General features: G+C 43.3%; 1 protein-coding gene across 2 annotated transcripts in view; it reads left to right on the top strand.

The window, feature by feature from the left end:
* Nucleotides 1–23,875, top strand: part of nrp2a (neuropilin 2a) — a 58,028-nt gene that overhangs the window by 7,457 nt on the left and 26,696 nt on the right. For both annotated transcript variants that reach the window (XM_072363800.1, XM_072363872.1), the window contains exons 2-7: nt 1,500–1,671; nt 10,357–10,538; nt 17,129–17,359; nt 18,727–18,882; nt 19,441–19,610; nt 20,397–20,552. In XM_072363800.1, coding sequence (XP_072219901.1) covers nt 1,500–1,671; nt 10,357–10,538; nt 17,129–17,359; nt 18,727–18,882; nt 19,441–19,610; nt 20,397–20,552 — 1,067 coding nt within the window. The remainder of the gene's footprint in view (nt 1–1,499; nt 1,672–10,356; nt 10,539–17,128; nt 17,360–18,726; nt 18,883–19,440; nt 19,611–20,396; nt 20,553–23,875) is intronic.

The raw sequence follows: 23,875 nt of genomic DNA, 5'->3' as shown, positions 1-23,875 counted from the left end.
ATATATTGTATGCGTATCTGTGGGTGGCTGAAGTCACTCACCCGTATGAAATCACTGGCAGCTGTGCGTGGCTGATGTGAGCGTGGGCGTTGCTCCTCTCCGGTAACAAAGTAAGGAAGCCATCGCAGTTCTATCAAATGTCAGAGAATCTTAAGTGTGCCTTTTAAGCACAATAGGCAGTGGAAATGTCAACCCTTGAAGGGTCTATTACACTTCAAGCCTTTGGTGCTTTGTTTTTTTTTTTTTTTTTTTTTTTCGCTTCCTTTATTGAAGCTTTCACAGAAATTTGAAAGAAAAAGGCAAAAATATCAACCCATATATGTCAAGAAGAGATTCAGTGCAGTGGCTGAGTGGTTAAGTCTAACGGTAGGTATTGCATTTTTAATGGAACTACAGCATAAGATTCAGTTTGTCGCAGACTTCCTTCCCCTGTGTAATGTTTTCTTTTTCTGGCCATCAAACACCAGCTACAATATTGTGGAGGCTCTTTGAGTTCAATATAAAGTTCATTACATTTAGTGATCCCACTGGAGCATTAGCAAACACATACACACATACCCATGCTGTCATATACAGTGGTAGCGAACTACCCCCTGCTGTTGTCATGGAGAATATGTTTAGTTCAATCTATTACAATAAAATGTAATAAAAGAACCACTGTGCGTGATGCAGTGTATGTGTGGCATCTTATCGTATGTATGCATACAGAATACCCGTAGTCTTGTTCTTTTTATGTGTACATGTGAGTTTGTGTTTTGTGTGTTTGTGAGAGATAACGCAAAGCGCAGGAGCTGCTGTAGCCGTCAGGGTGTGAGTAGAGAATGGGGGCTTTGTTGTAGTGTTAGCTTCTCATTACAGAGTCGGGGTGACCCTCAGAACCCCGCTAGACAGGCCGTCTGTGTGTCACTTCCTGTCTAAGCCTGCTGAGCGACGCTATTGGCAGGCTATTGTTCCTGGGAGAGCGTGATAGGATCAGGGAATGTGTCCTAATGTTTGCAGATTGGCTTGCTGGAGCAACAATTACACTTGGAGGAACGCTCCCCATGGAGAAACGGGGAGATAAGAGCCTGGGTGTGGAAGAGGGTGAAAAAAGGCTCCGTGTGTTTCCTCGCTTGCGTGCATGTGTGTGTTCACCAAATGCAGAATAATGATCTTTTATTGTTTTAATAGCTTACCCACGTGGTCCCGCTCTCATTGAGAATCCACAATTGAGAAGTTTTTCCAATTTTCCCCGAACTGACAGCCTAAATTGCTTTCTTTGTTTTAGAGTTCATTTGTTGCTCATCACATCTTCATATAGAGAAACAAGTTAAATGAAGGAGAGCCGCCTGAGCTGCGGTTCCAGAGAGTGCACATTTACATTTACAGGGGATTTATTTTGTGTTTATAGCTGCCGTGCGAATGACAGAATGTATATTTCTGTATTTTGTATTTAATACACTGAATAACTCCTCCTTCTTCACCCCATCCATCTGTTTCTGTCTTTACCATAATGCCAGATTGCGGAGGTGTCTTTGATGCCACCATGGCCGGTTACATCACTTCCCCTGGTTATCCTCTGGAGTACCCCCCTCACCAGAACTGCCACTGGACCATCACAGCGCCCGAGCCCTCGCAGCGCATCTCCCTCAACTTCAACCCTCACTTTGAGATCGAGAGGCTCGACTGCAAGTAAGATCAGGAGGAGAGACGTGGAGCCATGTTGTAACTGTGGTCCATTTTTCTGTTTGTTTATCAGACTATAGTAGACTTCCCAGACAACATTCCTTTGTGTATCATTATTCTGGCTGGATGATGATTTCTGTTGATGTATTTGTTAATATGCTGCAAAAGCATTTGTTTCTCAAATAAGTAATCTCCTTTGAAGCATAAAATCATAATTTGCTGGTGGTGGTTTGGCTTGATCCCAAGTTGTTGAAATATTTCTAAATTTTTCATCACAACAGGTCAGTTGCGAAAGAAAGTTTAATAATAAGCTTTCTGTAAAAGCATGACTGTGATTTTCTATTTTGCTTCCACACCATTGCACTCATCTCATTCTGGATGCTGTTGAGCACAACCACTCTCTTTTAGCTTTGGCCTTTTGAAGGCCTCTTCAGGCCAGTTACCAGGTTAAATTCCTTGCTCGAGGGCATGGGAGATGCAACAGTAAACCTCAACATTTTAGAGAGAAGGAGATGTTGCTCATTTCAGATTCCACATCACATGGTTTTCAGTCTGTTTGGTACAAATAGCCAATAATTATTCAAATGGATCCATAGTACATATGTTCATTTGATGATGAATGCCAAAAAGTTTGTTGTGTGGCTGGTGATATCTTTGTTTTAATATGTTTCAACCCAGAAAAGTTGATTTCTTTTTTTTTTTTTAAAGCTATCTGACATCATCAAGACTGCAAAGCTGCAACCCCCTGCATCTGATAATCAAATGCCAATTTATATTTTAAATCTGTCTGAATTGGGGCATGCAGGTCAGTGGGGGAAGAATCTCAAACAGGATTAAAGAGAAGAGTCGTGGTAGATTTTGAGGGGGTGGTCAAAGCAGAGAAAGAGGATAAACAGGGAGGGGTTGAAAAAGTTGAAGGCAGCACTGAGACCCAGCTGTTTTATCTGAATATAACTGCACTGGTCAGTTTCCTTTCTCAGCGACATGAATAAGCCAAATCATATGGTTTTCTATTGTCTTTGACCTCAAAGGAAGGAGAAAAAAGTCGCAGTCTCCTTTGTTTAATCCAGTTTTATACAATGAGGTCAGGGAGAATGTTTCATATCTGCACATTTTGACTCAATTTAGTCTTTAAAATAAACAAAGACGAGATCTAGCAAACCTATTACGTTTTTTCCTATTACGACCGTTTATTTCTCTGTTCCTCCTCCCAGACCCTTACTTTCCTCTGTATATTCAAGAATTAATAATCCCAGATGGGTGTTGCTGCATTGTTCACTGAAGAAAAATGTTACTTTCATGAGTGCATCAATGGCTGCTCTGGTAAAAGGGTTTTGTAATGATTGTCAGCTCTTTTCACACAGTTGTGTCACGTTGCAGCAGTGAACTGGAAATGTTATTTTGATGTCTCTGCCCTTTGTGTCTCTGGGCTTTGTGGCTTTTTGTCAAAGGCTAGATGGTGCACAATTATCTCTTTTGCAATATGTTACTCAGCTTTAACACCAGCGTCACAGTGTACACACCACGGCACAGTGGACTTCACATTGTAGTGGTTGTGAGAGGAACGGCTCAGCTGTTGATAAGCAGTGTGTCAAGCAGTTTCTCACAGCCCAAGGCATGCAGGGAAGGAGGAGGAAGTGGAAACTCAAAAATTCTCCCTCGTTTTTCTCTTCTCCACAGACAGTTTTATTGGGATAGTTTTATTTATTTTTATTCCTTTTACACTTGCCTGGAGGGATGGATGCCTATGCCTACCCTCTAACACATACTCCCACGCAGGCTGTGTGCATGTGTGTGTTTCAGGGAGACATAGTGAGTGTGGGTGGGCATTACCATGTGAGTAACTCCCCAAGCATGTTAGTTTGTAAGATTAGCCTCTCTGTTCACCTCTTCCCTCCATCCATCAATCCATCCAGCCTCTGATAAGTCCCATTTTATAGGCCCATTAGACAAACAAGGAATCACACCAACATTTATATATGCATGACCTTTAACACTAATGTTCTGCATGGGAGAAGCATTTCCCTTTGAGGCACTGAAATAGCTGCAAGAATAAGTGGGGGAAAAAAGCAAAGCACTACAGCTCGATATTCTTACTGCCTCCATCCTGTGCCATGCTTTTTACCTGAATTGATCCAATCCCTGCAGTGCTGTTACAGGTTGCTACCTCTTTTTTTGTCTGTATTATTAGTCATGTCAGTGTGAGGAAATGTGATGAGAGCAGACTTTTGCATGTTTTCACGGTCTTCCATGTGGTTGGGGGCAAGGGGAGTCAGAGAGGTGCAGAGGTGGAGGGTCCAGTATCTCGGTCGGGGCTGAAAATCTGTGTGACAGCTAGGATTAGAGAGAGCAAACCAGAGCTGTGTTACCTGAAAGAGGCAGACTTATGTGGTGCAGACTGCTGATTATGGAAGGAAAAAAAACACAGATGACTACATGGTCATAAAGATAGAAAATTAACATATGTTTTCTGGTGGATACGATCAGAAACACATGCACGCACACACTTAAGGAAACAACCTGTCAATGTAAAAGTGCTCATCGGCCGTCATACCCCCTTCCTGGGCACTTTAAACCTTCATAAAAGCAAGAAAAGTGCTTGGTCAGCCCAGGCAAAGGCTCTGAACTCTGGCTAATATCCCCAGCCAGCTGGTGATTTTCCCTCAGCGGGTCCAAGCAGTCAGCACTCGGACGTAGCCAAACCGCGGCTCTACTGCAGCAATCAAATCGGCAGCCTTGTGCAGGCGCTTCATGTCTGAGGTGGCACTTTAATTCAGGATTTCATTTCAGGGGGAGTACGGCCATGTGCCAAATAGCTCTTACCTCCAGGCTGCCAGCCGATTGATGCGAACTAAATGTAATAAAGGCTAGATGAAATATCAGGCCCATATCTCTAATGCAATCTGCCATCACTGAGCCCCAGGATGCTACCTAGTGATATACCAGGAGCTGCTGAGGAAGGGAGAAAGAGAGGCTTGAGGTGGAGACGATTCTCCCTCCTTCTCTTTATTTTTCTGTCTTTCCAACCTCTTTTCTCTTTCGCTTCATTTTCCTTTGTTGTTTTTATTTTTCATCCTACCTCTCCTGTAGCCCGAAGAGGATTCGTTTTAATTTTACACGCTCAAATTAAACATTGTAACTCGCAGAATCACAAAGACACATTCACACTCACACTCATTCAAGTAGATCAATTTCTCCCACCTTGGAGGGTTTTATTTTCTCACTTTTATTTGGTTATTTGTTATTGAACTCAGCCCGAGGTTGGAAGATTTTATGATATAATGTTATAACTTCACAGACAGACATGCAGACACAAACGCACAGAGAGAACTGCAAATCCCCTTGGTCTGTGACATGCCTGCTTAGAGTGAGACACATAACACATAACTCTTGTTTGCATGAGTGTGTGTGAGTTTCTGTGTGTGATATCACCCTCTTACTTATACTCAAGGGGAGTAGAGAGGTGTGGGATCAATGTCTGTATTCCGCTTGTAATGGGAAATCTATAGATGATCAGCAATAGCCAGAAGGAAAGATAGTAAAGAAGGGATGAAGAGGAGTAGTATGATTAAGACTGGTTCAGGGTGAAATGAGAGACAGATGAGTTCCCAGAGGTCATGACTAAAGGGAGTTGTTCAGGATCTGATCAGTCAATATCTGGCACTCAGCCTACGTTTAGGTCAAGATCATGGTCGTCAGTGTCCAGCAGTCACTGCAGCTGCAGCACAGAATGATGATTAAATAAGTATGTGGAACAAGTTGTATATTCAAATACTTGCTGTGATCAGTTGCTCTTGTCCACCACTAGAAATATAGCTGTAGAGAGCTGCACGGGAGCAGTATGATTAGTCCTGCCTGTTGCAGCTGCTGCGCTGTCGTCTCTATGTGAACTTCATCAGCCGTGAAAGGTTGGTCTAAATATTTTGTGTGGATGAACGGCTGAAGAATTCAAGAAAAGTTTTATCACACTTATATATTGCTAGAGCTCAATTAAAATGCATGCAGCAGGGCAACAGGGGTCACTGACGGCCGTTACAGTCTGATGTTTCAGATCGATGCCGCTTTAGATGGTCTGGGGCTGAGCCTAGACCGTCTGTGGTCAGCGGTTTGGCCCTAGTCATCTGTAAGTATGAATCTGTGATGGACAGCAGAGGAAGGCAGTGAGGCATGAGGAGATGAGGAAGAGAAGCGCCATTTGTTTTGGGGCAAGATTGAAGATGGCAGGCCCTGCAGATCTGCTGGGACTTTGCTCGCAGTGTCTAGTTAATATTTCAGAGGCACTTACGGTTTATTAGAGTCCCCTTTGAGGGTGGAAGGAGAGGATGGTGGAGTGTGTGCTTCGATATGTGAAAATCTGTGTGTGTGTCAACTCCGCACTCTCCGCCTTACTTAAATCTTGCTTCTGTAAATCACCAACAGGGAGATGAAAGAAGCGACAGATGACTCCTTATTGTTTACCAGATTAGGATTTTGTTGGTTTCTTCACTCCAAGAGTGGCAAATGGAGGGGGGAAGCACAAAGAGCAACAGAGAGGAAAATCATCTCAGCTGAAAGCCCCAAGTGTCTAAGTACAGCCAAGTTTGGTTTACTCATATTCAAGAACAGATGTTGCTTTTTTATCAGCATAAACAAAATCAATTTGACAACCATGACGCACGCACAACAAATTGAAGTTAATCTTTTATGTAATTCTAAAGTTTCCACTGAATGCTTTATGCATTTATTAAGCCATTTATATGAGAGTAAATTAAACATAATATCCCAAGCTAGATCCTTTGCAGACAGGTATTTAGATGAGAGGTCCTTTGCTCATTTCACTGGAGATAAAAGAAGGTAACAGCTGGAGAGGATATATTAAATATGCTTAAATATATGGTTGTAACTGTTCACTATAGACTTTTTTTATTGCATGGAGAATGACCACTAGCAGAGTCAATAAGGCCCCCAAAGCTGACCTAGACATGTAAAAATATGCATCCATACAGTGTGTACTTGCTGCATGTTCGGCTGTGTCGAGGTGCTGCTGCATGCAGGAAATGTCCCTGGTCGCCAGCAAACAGCAAAGGTGTGAAAGGCAATTAGTTGCTTTGACGCAGGGGTGGAGTGATATATGAGAGAAGAGGAAGAGAGGACATGTCTGGACCAGTGCAGAATTACTGGCCCTTGAGGGTTTTTAGTTTCCTTAACCCCTCTCCCTCTGTTCCAACTATTCCCTAAAGGGGCAACTGGGGAGGGTGAAACTGCTGCCTTATTATGGCTCCCTAAACAGGGGCTGGTCATGCAGACCCAGACAGACTGCCAGACAGACAGAAAGCTGGGGAAGGTGAATGGATGGTGTCAGACAAATAGAAAGGTGGAGTTTGGTTCAAAACAACCCCCTAATGGAATCTGGATGTGCATAGGGGCTGTCTGCTCATATATGTGAGTGCTAATGTTAATGTGTGTCTTCATGGGTGCAAGTCTGCGAGTGCGCATGTGCAAGTTATTTGTGTGCAATGTCCTGGAATTCATTCAAGTGTGTGTTTGAGAGAGGCAGACAGCGGGCTCTCACACGTAAGGCCCTCATACATGTATTCATCAGAGCCTGGGGAGAGGCTGAGCGAACAGGTCAATAATCACATCTGAGGAACGCTCACTCACTGACGCTAATCCACGACAGGAGAGAGGGAGACAGAAAGAAGGATAGAGACCCACTCCAAAATCAATTAAAACCTAATTAGGCTCTCAGCTCTTTCACGGGCCTTTTATCCTCAGTGTTGGCGATACGGCACTGAGTGTATTTGTGCACGACTGTGTTTGCCTATATCTCCATGTGTGTACATGTCTGTCTTGGACGTGTGAGTTTGTTGGCACATTTTTGAATGTGTGTATGCCATAAGTGTGTGTCAGTTACAGCCCTAAGCAGGTGCTCTCAGGGATGCAGTGGCTCTCCAGACTCACTGTGGGAGCTTGGCAGTAAAGCCTTTACGATCGCCTCTGTAATGCAGGATTACAAGCAAGACATGTATAATACTATTGGACAACAGCTTCTTTACTCACTTGCATGAGTGCTGTTCATGCTCAACCTTCAAACGCTGGAGGAACAAACAAAAAAACTGAAACCCTTTTCCTCACAAAAAACCACCCATGTGTTTTTTTTTATTTTGAGCACAGGTAAATTACCTTATTTTCACCCACTGCCATCCTAAATTATACTTCCAGAAAGTTAACCGACTGCCAAAAAATTTCAACCCGTTGAAACAAAGATAACCCTATTTGAAGTCCTTACATATTATCCTTGTATTTAAAACTCCTAACTTTTGCTTAAAAATAAGAAAACTAGTAAAACCAGGACTCATATGCCATGGGTTTATCCTCAAAGTTTTTCCAAGACTGCTTCATCACAAGGTCCTAATCTCACCCATGATCTAATTAAACTGAATTTATCCATCTGTTTCCTCAGATGCTTGTGTGGCGCTACCAGCAGTGTGACATTACAGACTTATCGAAACCATTTCTTGCTTTGATCCTCACCTCTACATATGCCACTCTGACCCACATGACCCAGATTAATGTGGTGGGATTATCCCTTGATCAGCAGTCTTAGCTTGAATGCTCAGTATAGGAATCAATACGCTGAGAAGTAAGATGGCTAAAAAAGAGGCTTAGTGACTCTACTTAATCTAGCTTTTATTTCAAGCTGGCAGTACCAAAGCCGTCTTAGTACTTCAATGCCACAAACAGCCATAGCCTTGAGCTGATTGGTATGTCTCAGTGTTTATACTTGTCATTTTATAGCAGCAGCAAGGAAAAAGGTGTTTTCTTGTTTCAACATTAGTATGATGCTAAGTTAAAAACCAAGAGACGTCTGTGATGCTTTTTCACTACCAAACAGCCCATCACGTTAATTAGTGAGACAACAGCGATCCTGTTGTTATTTGACAGCTTCTTCACATGAACTAATTCAGACGTGTTCATTTCCATGTCTGTGTTTGGTGGGGTATCCTTGGTGTAGTCGCAGCGCTCCTGCAGCGATGCAGTCAGCTACATGGGAAACACAACATGTGGCCGTGAGAGACACTCGTTGAGAGAAACAGGGATAATATTATGAAGACCAAAATTACAAAGAAATTATCCACTGCTGTGAAACGTAAAAGACATCAACACGCTTATTTTGTGGAAAATTGCAGACAAACACCATAACAAACACGTGCTTCAGAAAACAGGAGAGATAGAAACATGAAGACTAGTCTTGAGTTTGACAGCCTGTATCAGAAGAGCGCCATCGTTCAGATAAACTGTTCGGAAACTTGCTTTAAACAGTACTTCAGCACCGGGCTATCAACAAACACAAATTAAAGAGATTTCCATATCATCAAGTATTGTCCCAACCAAAAATTATTGTTGCTGAAACCTGCTGTTACCGAGCATGAGATGATTCCATCTAAATCCCATCAACAAAGCTATGGTATCAGTTATATTTATTTAAGTTATGTATAGAGGAACTGCCTCTTACAGTAGATAGAGTAGGTTATTGTATAGCAATGTCCCATATGTCGTCTGAATGAAGAAGTGGAAAATTTCCATCACATTGCTTTGCAACATGGAAAAGTCATTTGAATTTTATAAAAGGCTGTAAAAAGCACTTAAACATACAGACTGACTGTGCTTTCTTACAGACATACCAACCAGCATAAACATTTGTTGTTGATGATAATTTATTATGTGGGCAGAATAAAGAATGTTTTTTAATGCAGTGTTTCCCACCCACATCCAAAAAAAAATAAAAAAATCAACCACAACTGTGTGTTGCCTCGATCTGTCTATGTCATGTTACATCAGAGGAATGACCCACTAGGCTATGAGCTAATTCTGGATCAGCCAGGTGGGCTCCCCCTTTGTCTTTCTCACACACACTTAAACAGACACACACGCTGACCTGACAGTCAAGAATTTGCTTTTATCATTCAGGGTCAGTTGAGTTGTCAAAGGTCAATAATGAGCTGAAAGAGTATGTGGAAGCTAATAAGAAGAGAGTGTTCACATTTATTTATCCTGAATTTGCTCTCTAATCCTCACCTCACTCCCGATGTTGCGGGCATCCTCACCTTTCATCAACCAACCCTCACCTCTTTATTTTTTCATGAGACTCTCTGTCTGTTCTTACACCTCTTATTAATGAATCCATCCAGCTGTCTGTTTGTCTGCATCTTCACCCTCTGAAAATCAGATTGTCACTCAGATATGTTCTGTTTGAAATACAGCCCTCCCTCCATTATCGTTCCTGTGATCCAATATTCAGTAATTTGGGGATTTTTCGCCCCAAGCTGTCATCAAAGGGAGTGTGTCGTCCCAGGCAAAACTGGGTCAGAGGAGCTACATTTATTGAATGCATCTGAGGGCAGACAACACAAGTCTGTACCAGATGTATTTACTTGTGTTGTACTCCTAAACACTTTGCTTGGACACTTCTATCCTGAGGCTGAACTCTGAAGGTCCACACCTGTCTGGTTTTTATTAGCTTAGCTGCTTGCATAACCCTATAACTATCTATGTTTATCCCCTCTGCTGTTCTTGTTTTTCTCTATTCCTGCAGTAAACTGAATACTAGGCTCACTAGGAACACTCTTCTCATAAGGAATGTTTTTTCAAAGAAAATATCTTCATGCAAGAAAAAATAATGTGTCCTTTATCTTTGTTTCTGTGAATCAGATATGACTTCATAGAGATTCGTGATGGGATCTCCAATACGGCTGATGTTCTGGGTCGACACTGCAGCAACATCGCACCTGCACCAATCGTTTCATCTGGACCCTCGCTCCAGATCAGATTTGTTTCAGACTACGCCCATCAGGGGGCGGGCTTCTCTCTGCGCTACGAGATCTTCAGAACAGGTGAGGAGACTTTAATGGGAGCATTAAATGAGCGAGTGATTGTTATCCAGATTAATACAGTAATAAAATCAATTAAGAACAAAACACAACACTTTCAGTAGTGTACTATTTGTTCCCACTTCAGTTGGGGATTTCGTTTGATTTAGACATCGAAACGTATTTAAAGATTGCCGTGGGAAACACTTTTCAGACAAATCTCTGCATTCTGATCCAATATGAGGCTCTGTTGCACATTAATAATGGAGTTAATGATTTTGTCTTTGTGCTACCTCTCTGCCCCTGTGTTAATGGCTCAAAACCTGTAATCACTCACCTCAGCACTCTCACAGCAATTTCCATCTGCATAGGCTGCCTGGCACGTAAACAAACTTGTAAAGTGAGAGAAGGCAAACTACTGAAGTGCCATTATGTCGCCAGAGAGCATGTTAGGAATGCCTGTTTTATTGGAGCAGGATCCACTTCCTCTTGGGAGATGAGGAGGGGTGGTTGTGGTGGGATGATGGAGAGAGCTCCAAGGCAACTTGGAGTTGGCCTTAGGGTTAAAGGTTTATGGGTAGAGGCTGAAGCGAGGAGATTGATGGGGATGAGTTTGTGCCGAAATGGAATTTTTTTAAAGTTGGCAAAGTGCACGGGGTGAAGTGCACTTTGCAGGCAAGGTTGGAGTATATTTGTTTTGGTGCGTGGGTTGTGTGTGCGTAGTCGTTGCAGAAGAAGTAGAGGAGGTGAAATGGTCCACTGGCGCTTCGGGCAGCAAGATTTATGTTCAAGTGAGTTACCAGCTGATTGCCTCTACAACACTACAACACTAAAATGTTGCGCCTCGATAATTTAAATTCAGCATGAATTTTTGTTTTAAAAAAACAGAAACTGTAAAAGTGGTGAAACTGAGACCGACTGCAGAAAAAAGATGGAAATAAGCATTCCTCTTATCACGGGTTATCACCTCCTACCTTAGAAAAAATATCTCTTGTTTGTGTCAAACGAATGTGACCCAGATTTGATGATCAGCTCCGTTACCAAGGCCACCAGCTCGAACCCTGACGATGTAATAGCATAGATTGGATCCATCTCACACACAGACACACACAGATGGATTGAAGGCTGGTGGAAGAGGGATGCGGTTGCCATAGCTTTAATAAGATCTTGGTATAAATTCGGGGGGTATAAGAGATTGTGTCACTGTGCGAACACATGTAGGTGTCTGCTGCCTGCGTGTGTGGGTGGTTCCACTCAGCCTGTTGTGTGAGATTCAGTGTGTGTATGAGGATGTGGAATGATAGATGCACATGTTTTGTTTGTGTGTGAGAGACAGAGAAAAAAGCAGAGACAGGCACAGAGGGAAAATGATTGGGGTGAAGGGAGCCAGACTGACAAAGAATGAGTGAGTCAGAGAGTGAAAATATATTCAGGATGCCTGATTGAGGCCAAGTGTTAATTGCGGCGCTTCCACTGCCTGCATGCTCTCTCATCATAGCTGTTTGTCTTACTATGGCAGGCCCAGGTCAGGGGTTTCCACTGAGCAGCTTACAACTTCTGACTGGTGCACAGAGATCCTGGCTGCGATTAGTTTATTTACCCTAGTACAAGTAATTGCATAACCATTATTTCAAAGGATTTTGATTGGTGCACTTTCATTTGGATGAACGTTACTTCTACTGATGTGCGGTATTTTGCTACTTTAAAAGTCAACACATGTGTACAGTGTGAGGGTTGTGTTTATGGGTCTGTGTGTGTTTTTAAAGGGTGCGTCCAGAGATAAATATCTGAGCACACAGCTGGGAGAAGTGTGTGTGTCTGCTCAGCTTCCTTCCCATGTTAAACAGACAGACCAGGCTAGCACCACCACTCTGAGTCTAGAAGTGTGGCTGTGTGTGTCTGGTTTCTACTCTGTGTGTGTGTGTGTGTGTGTGTGTGTGTGGTGTTCTCTGTATTATGAACTAATGATAGTGGGGCTTGTTTTTGTTTTGTTCATTCAACCCTGTTACATAAGCAGTGACTGTAACTACTCCAGGGGGTTTTGAGTTGGACAAGCTATCTGTTTATGTTGACATGTTTGTGCACATGTATGAAAGAGTGTGTGCATGTGTAAAGTGGATACAATGTAGTAAAGCTAATTACTTCCAGCAAGGAGGATCAGGAGTTGACCTATGACTCTGTATCTACCCTGAATGGTGCTCCGCCTATCAGTGTGTCTCCTGAGGGGAGCCAGGTCGAGTGCCCCAAAAAAACATCCTCTCGTCCATCTCCCCAAACCGCCCTAAGACACATACACACTCACATACACACTCACATACACACTCACATACACACTCACACACACACTCACACACAGTACATGTTTGCCTTAATGCCGCTGTACAGTGAAAGTGCACACACTGCCTCCTCCCCCTTATTGTTGTGGCCTACTTTGGTCCTACTCATGCATGCTTAACCCTTTATTCATCCCCGACTAACAGCCCCTGCACCCCCCACCCCCCCCCCCCCCCCCACCCCCACCCCCCACCCCCCACCACCACCACCCTCCTCCACCCCACTCACCCCTCAGACATTTTAACATACACACAGTCACGTGCTGCTGATGCTGTTACCACGGCTACAGGGGGAAGACTTGCCAAGGAAGCCCCCTTTTCCCCGTTCCCTAAAGCCCACCACTAACACAACAGGGGCATGTTACATCCCAGCCAATCCTGAGTTAAGACAGGGCAGAGAGCACCTAAGGGCGCTGGTTCCTCTGCATGACCGCTACTGACCGCAGCGTATGCAGGGTCGCAGTGGGAGCAGAGCCTAAGGCAGGACCCCCCCACCCAAGCGCCAGTCATAACACTGGCTCCATGTGTATTACTGATGCTATCTTGTTGATTGGATGGCGATCCTCACGTCGGTCATGGCTGTTACTATGACTGATTGCAGTGTTGTATTTATCCCTGAAACTTCCAACTCACCCAAATGCTCAAATTATGCACTAGTTGTTTACCAGCAAAGGTGAATTAGAATTGTAAGTAAATAAACTGTGGGCAAAGAGCAGTGATTAGTGATAAAGACAACCTGTCCCTGAATGAAAAGCTAAGTACATGAATTGCTTTGATCACTAACAGCAGGAGTCTTTTTTGGCATTTGCACTTTTGGTTCTCAAGAAGAAAACAACTTGATTATTTCATTACACTTTACATCACATAACAGAGACATCTGCATAAAACTTGACTTTGAAGAAGCATTCCTCTGTTTATAAAGCAGTTTAGACTGCTGCAGTGTCGCTCTGGGTCTACAATTGTATCAAAACCATGGCATGCCAGGAATGTTTTTTGGGCCTTGTTTTGTTTTTTTTTATGTTGTGGATTCTCCACCCTGAACCCCCATGTGCAGCACACTCCTTCTGTTGCACATGTATGCACGCATACACACACCCCTCCTCGCATGCATGCAGTGCTACATGAGAGATGTGCATGTGCCTGTGTATGAGCAGTGGATGTATGTCAGACAGAGACAGGCAGGTGGCGAGCTCGCGGTGAGGCAGTTTTGATGTGCAGCAGACGCTCGCAAACGCAAAGGTGAGCCCTCAGCAAGAGTTGCGTGCCAAGGACTTAGGGAGATGATGGCAGACGAGACAGTTAGTGGGAATGAACACAGACTCTGCATGTCGCTGAGAAGCAAAAGACTGGAGGTGGGGGGTGGATTAAACAGAAAGAGGAGGAGGTGGACGGACGGGGGTTACCCCGACACAACATGTGGATCTGTTGCTGGATGAGGCACTCATGTGCAAGAGTCGAGTGGTTTCTACCCAGCAACTCACCCTCTTGCCCCCCCGCGTCACACTGACACACTCACGCTCGCACCATGACCTCCCACTCATTGCCAGGAGACAGCTCTTGCCAAATGGCAGCTCATGGTGCGACGCAAGCACCAACCACGGCCTGCGTACCGCAAGCATGCGTGTGCATGTGACACGGGTCAAGGAAAGACAGAGGGAGGTAGGAATAGGGACTTGTTTTTAGCGTGTTCATATACTGTGAACTGATTACGAAAAGCGAAGGTTTTCATGCATACACTAACAGAGCAACAGCTTAACTAGCAACTACGCAAACACATGCACGCACACAGGCCTGACATGTGAGAGTGTGTGAGGCGACATGTTCATGCACACTAAGCGTAAAAGACACAGTCTACACACAGAATGGTGTGCTCGGAGGCGATGGAGTCAAGCTGTGCTGAGATTGAGATTTTTTTTTTCTGCACTGCGGCCCAGTAAGAAACAAGGGCAGTGTGTTACTGGGTCTCACACACACTTTCGGGCACACATGCCACCAGCCACAAACACACATGTGGGGAGCCTAATAAAAGGCATACATAAAATGTGTCCACCAAATGGCATATGCTCCCATTACATATGGTATAGTTAATTTAATGTTTAAAAATATTCACATTTCAAATACGTGTGGATTTCGTGCTGCTCACTCATATACTAACTGCACACACAAACACACTGAACACAGCAAAGTGAGGTCTGTTGTTGAGGGGACTGGGAGATATGGCCTGTATATTGCTGTAAATTATCATCATATTTCAACATGCCTTGTTCTGTGTGTGTTGGTAGCAAGGTTTCTGGAACAAAGGCAGATGATCCACGGGTGTTTTGATGTTGCAGTGTGTGCGTTGGAGTCTATACAAAAGGTTTAATGCTGCTTTTAACACGTGGGGGGAGATTCAAACATTTGTGATGCACACATGCAGTGTATGCCAAAGCGATAACGACATTGTGAAAGTGTGAATACACACGCACATATCTGTCACAGAATGAAAAATATATGGTATTTGCATCAAAGGAGAGAAAAAATATGAGATAAAAACCAAAAACTGAATACAAAGAAATTGAAGTTCTTGAATAACAAGGAAAACAAATCAAAAGAGACACAGTGTGCATCTCCTGAGTTTTTTCTCTCTGACTCTGTACTGATTGGGGTCAGTTCTCGACCATTAACCAAGTGTAGACAGGGGAGGGCCGGAGCAGCCAGTCGACCCCTCTGCTTTTACAAGGCTGTCTGATAATAAGGACTGGTGCCTCGGAGGAATGCTCTGCTGCTGGAAGGTTCAGTTAACATGTCTGCGCTCTTTAAACGCTGCTTTCATTAATATGATTCTGGTTATCAAACACAGGCTGGCAGTACTCAGAGACGGTGCAGTGTTGAAGGATGCAACACTGCTTTCCCAGGTTTTAAATCCCCCAGATTCTTCTCCCATGAGCCTCTTTAACTTGACCTCTCCATCTGCTTTTCAACATAGTCAACGGTGGGAAAGTACCACAAGAACAGACTAATTTCTGAAGGATTGTGTCTTTTTTCAAATAAAAATTTTAAAAAAGATATATTAATCCTATGTCAGTAATTTCATCAGGAGATATGCTAAAATGTCCAATAATTCAAGTGCATGTAATACAGGCATGACAAGTAATGAATCAAGCTCCGTCAGTTGGTGTGGAAATGTCATTATTGGAGGCATTACTAACACATGCATTTGACCAAGATCAAAGAGAAGTCCTGTCTCTAAGCAACATGATCTTATGAAGATATTTGTCCCCCTGACAAGCATAAAGATAGAGGAATATTAAGACATACACATAACCAGAGCCAACTGTTTATAGCCTGCGATATAAAGATAAAAATATTTGAGGGGAGAGTGAACAGACAGATAGAAAATAGCCACAGTTTGTGAATGAGACTGTGTGTGGGACATTTGAGCAAGTCCTTAGTCTATTTTGTGTGTGAGTGCATGTGCTGGACTGTCAGCTCTCTCACCCTCATTGAAGTGCTGGTCCATAAACACTCGGCCGTGACTCAGGCTCCCCAGTGGGGTGCAGAGCAGTGGCTGATGGGTAGATGATCTGAGCCACACAGCTGCTGCCGCTCAAGGTGAGCCGCCCAGGGCGCATAAATCTACATAGCTAATAGGGAGCTGCCGCAAAGGGCCCACTTAGAACCATTACACAAGTTTTGTGGTGTGTACGAGTGTGAGTGTAAGTGTAAGGAGAGATACACACCAGTGCCAGTAAGAACAAGAATCATATTGTGATAAAGAACATTTGTTTTGAATGAATGCAAAAAGTCAGAGGCTAATCTTTTTGGCCTAATGTTAAAGTATGCATCACTCACAGTGTGATATTATGAGAGGGTGGAGTTTTGTCTGGAAAAACCAGAAAACGGTGGCTAGAGGATTTCTGCTGAAATCTTGAGCATATGTTTGAAATGATAGGTGCTTTGTGTCAAAAATGGCAGTAGCACATATTCACTGGTTGGAGCAGAGTAACGTAAGAGAGACAACTCACACAGAGAGCTCTAAGGCTACTCATATCGCTTGATGCAACGCCCTTTTTAGCATTCTCTCGCTGTGTATTTTCTCCTCTATTTGTAATCATAAACCTGTGCTTTGTGTGTCTCACCTCACAGCTAATGTATATTCCAGCAGTGTCAGTGACGAACGACTCTCTAAAACACCGTCTGCAAGTTAGATTAGATACCATTGTGTGATCGATTGGTTTTGCCTCTATCCTAATGTGACCGATATTTATTAAATTTCCTCTTATTCTTGCATCCTCTTAGGGTCGGAGTTCTGCTTCCGCAATTTCACCAGCCCGTCCAGCATGATTGAGTCCCCAGGGTTCCCAGACAAATACCCTCATAATCTGGAGTGCTCCTACATGATCATCGCCCCGCCCCACATGGACATCACCCTCACGTTCCTGACCTTTGATCTCGAGAACGACCCCCTACTGGTGGGCGAAGGTGACTGCAAGTACGACTGGCTGGACGTCTGGGATGGTCTTCCACAAGGTGAGGGGACACAATGAGGCTCATCTCAACATAAGCATACTGGATAGAAACCTGAGCTCACACTGAGTCATGCAATCCCCCACACATAAATTTGCATGCGAGCCTTCAATTTCCTGAGCTGCCATCACTTTCTTTGATGTAAGCAGCCTTGCCTTACTTTCTATTGCATTACATAGACGAAACATTTTTTTTCACACAGGGAGCTGAAAGTGCTTCAACAGTCATAGGAGCAGTCCTTTCCCATGGCCCTCTTCCCTCTCCATAATAACACCCTTCATCACCCCCTTCCTATCCCTTCTGCCCTCCCTCCTTATCACCTCGCACTTCCTTCCTCCCCAGGCGAGTGAGAGTGACGGCCACGATGAGTATCTGTTTGAATCCAATAGGAGGAGCCAAGCGTTGCAAAAGCTGAGATCAGGAAAAAACATTTGAGGATGTTATCAAGGGCTTTGAAAGTGACCGCCATAGGGTAATGTTGGTCGCTATGGTGCAGATGAAACCCACATTAAAGGTGGTGAGCGTTTCATTTCTCACCTCTTGCTTGCTGGGTTCCTTTTCTTCTCTTTTGCCCCTTTTTTTTCAGAGCGTGATGCTGGGAACTACGGATTTGCTCTAATTATTCCATTTTCAGTTGCTAAAAAGGGATCCAAGTGGATTTAAAATTCCAATTATAACCTTGAATTTGGTGGCTTTGATAGCTGAAAACAATTTATACCATTCAAAGTTGTGAATTAGGAGCAAATTAAAGTGTAACCCAGTTCCAGTGAGCTGAGTCCTCAGGCACGAAAGAGGGATGGGAGACGAGATGGAAGGGTGAAGAATTTGGTGTCTGGCAGGGGGGCTGTCTTGAGACTATTTTAATCCTCCATGTTTGTGTGCAAGTGTATGTGTAGTTGTCTGCAGCTCATCCCAGTGCAGCTTGCAGGAAAGCAGGGATTCCAGTTCCCCTGCTGAGCCCTGGCTGAGACACACATGACAGATGGAGGGATGAACAGGAAAGTAAAGGGAGAGTTTGGAATGATGGGAAGTAGAGAGATTAGGGGAAGCATGCTGTGACTCATTAGACAACACTTACTGAAGCAGCATGGCCACCAGAAACCTGTCCTGATGGACGGCAATCCTTTTATTTATATTGAATAAGGAAAAACACAATGTTCATTCTCAAAGCTTTTTTATAATGATTAGCATCATATAGCAAAAGCATGGAATTCAAGCAGATACTACTCAGTTTTCCAAAACAACAGCACCAGCTCCTGTTGCTGTTTAATCACGTTTTTAAATAAGGTTATTGTTGCAATATGAAGCTGAAAGCTGATTAAAGCAAATAAACATAAATGCACGTCTCAATCACTTTTATTTGTCTTCAGCTTCTCCTCTGATTGGCCGATACTGTGGGACAAAGATCCCTCCAGAGATCCAGTCGTCCTCTGGCCTGCTGTCCCTCTCCTTCCACACCGACATGGCCGTGGCCAAAGATGGCTTCTCCGTGCGCTACAACATGACACACAGAGAAGTCACAGACTGTGAGTGCAAGACAACTTTTAGAAAGTGCGTTTGCGTGTGCAAATTACCTTCGCACAGATTTGTTTTCCTGCTTTTATTCCATCTGTATTTTCTTCTCTTTCAACAATTCTGTCTGTTATCTCTGCTGACGCTTATCTGTCTTTCTTCATCTCTCGCTCCTCTCACCCTCTCGATCTTTTCAGCTTTCCCTACTTTTATGCTATTTCAGTCTCGATGCTCTTTCTAACCCCTCTCAGTTTATTTTACTCCCTCCTAAGAGAGCACGATTCTCAGAAGCAGACTCATACTATTTTCTTTTAGAACATAAATTAACTTCACCTCAATTTACCTCTGCTCACCTGTTAGGCTATCTTTCTTTCTGTCTGCTCTTTCTGTGACTGTATTTACTATTTCCATTCTACAAATTACAATATTCTGCTAAGAACTTTTCTTTGCCTTTTTGAAAAACTTCCTACCTCTGTCATTCATTAGATTCAAATTTCCTTCCTTTTTAATTTTGTTCTTGTGCTAATTTACAGTTAACATTGCTGTCACAATCTCCCTCCTCTTCTCATAAGCGTTCCACTGTAGCACGGCGCTCGGCATGGAGTCGGGGAAGATCAGTGATGAACAAATCACGGCCTCCACAAGCTTCTACGATAACCGCTGGTCACCACGTCAGGCCCGCCTCAACAATGACGACAATGCCTGGACACCCTCAGAGGACAGCAATAGGGAGTATATACAGGTATCTTATATACAGGATTAAACCACGGAACACATTTCTGCTCTTGTTTCTACTTCATTCGTTTAAAGCCTTAAGAACAGTGCATTTTATCTGTCTGGGAAACCCATCATAGGAAAGATTTAATATGGAGAAAATCTGAAGAGACAAGTGTAACCCAGTTTAATCACAGACAGTTCTGATGGGAAAAAAAGTCATTATAATTCCAACTGTGAAGTGACCTTAAAGACCACTTTTACTTGCAGGGGACAATAAATTTGTCTCAGTGATACAAGGATAGTGGAAAAGACACAATATTGTATACAGAGGAGTACAGCAGGACACACACACACACACACATATGAAGGAAATGGAGGAACTGTGAACTGATGATAAGGAAGTGCTTCTGCACTCTCAATCTTTCCTGTCTCGAACACACAGACACACGCATTCGCATGCATACAGAAACAAGGAGAGCAACGAGAAACCTGTGATTGATGAAGGTGCTCTCCTGGAATTTATTCGAACACTACGCCATTGATCTTTACCTCCAGCCTTCCTCACCTTACACACATGACAAAGCACATACACACACTAAAAGAGCCACCACCTAAGGTTTCTCAGCTGAAGCCCTCAGCCTGCGTCCATCCCCTGCCACCTTTGTAACAGATGGACAGAGCAACTGGCCTATCCTTAGTATTTACATCAGCCGTGAATACCACACGGTTTACCAATATGTTCTGTTAAATTTAGGAAAACTACATTTCAATTCAATATGAGATGTTTTTGATATTCTCCTCTACTTTACAGGTCGACCTTCATTTCCTCAAAGTTTTGACAGGGATAGCCACCCAGGGGGCCATATCCAAGGAGACTCAGAAGTCTTACTACATCACCACCTACAAATTGGAGGTCAGCACTAATGGAGAGGACTGGATGGTCTACCGGCACGGCAAGAACCACAGGGTAGGCTTTTGTATGCAGCCCTTAATTCACATACCTTCTATACATTCAATTTAATTCTGAAAAACAGGTCTAAAACCAGGTCACACACATACACAAGCATGGATTAAAATGAAATTGAGTTTGTAAGCTTCCAAACAGGATTTGAACTTGCAGCTACAAGGCCCCTTTTACGCCATATTTATGCTGCTATCATGGAATATAGCCCAACAACAACACTGTTGTGTTAATAGGAGGCATATCAATTGATGCGACATTCCTGAAGCAGAATTTTCCCTTCTAGGACCATTTATGAACCTGAGTCATGACCCCAGTCATGAGTTAGAAAGAGGGAATGGGAGGGAGGAAGAAAGAAAGAAAGAGAGGCAGAAAAGGGAAGGAGGGGGGACCTGACAAACAAGAACAATGGAGTCCTCTATGTGCCCTTATCTGCACTTGTAATTCATCATCTCTCTCTCTCAGACTAACACACACGCATACATATAAACGCACACCTGGGGTTGTGAGACCCTTGGAGTCATGCCAAGTGTGAATTGAGCAAATCTGTGTTTGAGAGATTCATAGCAACACTATTTATGGAAATTGGCCGTGTTGACTGCTTAAATTCGGTCTCGCTGTATCCATCCTCCTTTGCTTGTGTGTACACATGTGCATTAATGTGTATAAAGTTTAGGCTGTCAGGATGCGACCACCTGTCTCCAGGAGATTACAACTCTTTTCCTCATTCCTGGCTTAAGGTCTCTGTGGATTTTGAGCGCAAAAAAACAGAGTGGAAAAAGGATCGGATTAAACATCCACATACACTTAACCCATTCAGACTGGGACCCCCCTCCCTTCTGTGTGTGCCAATGATTGGTTTGGGTGGGGTCAGTGGGTGGTATTTGATGTGGAGATTATTGAACAAATGTGGATTTGACTTAAAAGTCAACATCTGTGTAATTTATTAGAGCCCCCAGATGTACCCATTTCTTCTACATACACACATCCAGACAATCCCCTGCCCCCCACTCCTTTATATAACCTCTGGCTGATCTTTCTGTCTGGAGATGTGCATGAGTGTGCATATGTATATGGTGTGTGTCTATCTGTCTGTACTTTGTAATTTGAGTCCTCTAATCTGTCTGAGCATAAAAAAACCCTATTCTGACACATTCAGACATGGATTCAGACAGATGCATCAGGGTGGATATTACAGGCATTATGGCGGCTGCTTTGAAAATCATTTTTTTTTAGCTTTTAGGAAACTCTTAGGAAGATGAAATATCAATACAGGATTGCAAATTTTTAAAGTGTGGTTTTTAAAAGGAACAAGGTATGACTGTGGCAGTTTGACACTTGATAATAACCCTTTGACAATAAGCACGGTGTAGAACCTACTCTTGACTCGGCTGACTAAAGAGTTTGTGAATATTGCTCAATACCAAACTAATACCGGGAAGTAGTGTCTGGTACTTTTCCCAGTTGGAAAATGACATAATCTCCACAAAAATGTAGATATGATCAAACACGCCAGATACAGTATGGACTCCATGCGTGATAGTCTTTCAAAATCCACAAGGATTTGTTGTTGTGATAAAAAAGTAGCTTCGATTTCAGAAAACTTTCCCTTCCTAGATCTTGATGAATGGATAGAATTCAGGGCTGTGCGTATTTGACAAATCACACACTAAATCCTTTGTAGCCACGACCTTATCTCAGTGTTTTGTTTTGACAATGAAACTGGAGAGTCCACTCTACTCTTCACTCCCCTCATCAGCCAGGTCTCCGCCGTTCCCCGTGGGCTGCGGTTGAATCTTCCGTGACTGCTAATCCACCAGTCATGTTGTACAAACCCCCAGATAGACTGTCCTAAGCCCCCCAAAGAGCCTTAAGTGGCTGAAGCTCAGTTCTCGTCAGGGGGTCTTGTAATGACTGGGATTTGGTTCTTTTAATTGTCATTCAACAGTGAGATTTACACTAATGTGGCTTATGAATTGTGCTTGCATCAGTAATGTACTTCATATATGTGTGTGTGTGTGTGTGTTTGTGAAAGGTTGAGCCATGAGTGTGCCTTTGCTTCAGATATGAATCACCCATGAATAACAGGAGCAGCTTGGGAGTTCTTACCTCCTCCTATTTATTTTTGGGAGGGAACCCTTTGTCGTTATTGTCAGGTTATGTGTCCAGATTTGTAGTATGTGTATAAGGTATGCGATAGAAAAACATTCAGACATAAAGAGGGCAGAAGAAGTAAAAATTAAAGAGCTATTGGAGGATAAAAACATCCGCCACTAGTCACCAGAGTTACATCAACAATCAGGCTTTGTGTATGCGCAGATGTCTCTGGGATTTTTTTTTTTTGACTAATTTTCTTTACACACCAACACATTTTCAATTTGACACCCATGTGACTTGTTAACTCAAGTCACACTACTCACATATGCACCCCATTACTTGATGAGTCGCTAACACGCTTAGGAATGGCGTATCTCACACACTCACAGACTCACGCATAGAGACAAGCACACAATGTATTTTTTGTAGCATAGACACTCATGTGTGCCCAAACAAAACACACACTGTCATCTGTCAGTGTCTGTGAGGAAAGTTCCAACAGCTCCGGTGCTAAACGAGCTATGTGTTACTGAAAAGAATTGTGAGATTGTGCTAAATCTGTCACGCACACGCACTCATCAAATAACCTGGGCAGGAAAAAGCAGCCCACACAGCATTTCCATGCGCTCCCTCATCCCTCTGTGTCACAAACCCACATAACTACACAAACACACTAGCTTTGTTTTCATGCTTATGGATAATACAAACACGCATCGTAATTTTTCAAATGCACACAGGCACAGTGAGATCCAATCGGTAACATCTGCGCCAAGTGGGAGACTTTGACCAAAGGTGGTTTGAGGATTACTGTCAAACCTTTGCATGCACACACATCACACACAAGGAAAGCGGCCAGCTGGAACCAGTTCCTACTGTCAACATCTTCATACAGAAGAACAGGGGGTTGACGTGGGGGGATGAGAAGTGTAATGGACAAAGAAAGAGACTGGGATCAAGGGAGTAAAATGGGAATGAAAAAAAAAAACAGATGAAAAATAAATGTCTTGTGCAGAGCTCACCGCATCTCCCCCTGGTGCCCTCATCTTGAAGAAAAACCGCCAGCAGAGGAATGAGACATGCCAAAAGCACAGAACGGAGTGAGAACTAGAGGAATGGTGACTAAATAAAGCTATGATGTATACATCTATCCATGCCTCATTTTCTAGAAACAGATAGTGTTTACTTTGATAAGCCCCAAAGAATCTCATTATTTTAGGATAAAAACTGGAAAC

The sequence above is a fragment of the Leuresthes tenuis genome, unplaced genomic scaffold (assembly GCF_036924035.1).
Source record: "Leuresthes tenuis unplaced genomic scaffold, fLeuTen1.0.hap1 SCAF_1, whole genome shotgun sequence".
In the NCBI taxonomy this organism is placed as follows: Eukaryota; Metazoa; Chordata; class Actinopteri; order Atheriniformes; family Atherinopsidae; genus Leuresthes; species Leuresthes tenuis.
This window is presented reverse-complemented; position numbering and strand designations above follow the sequence as displayed.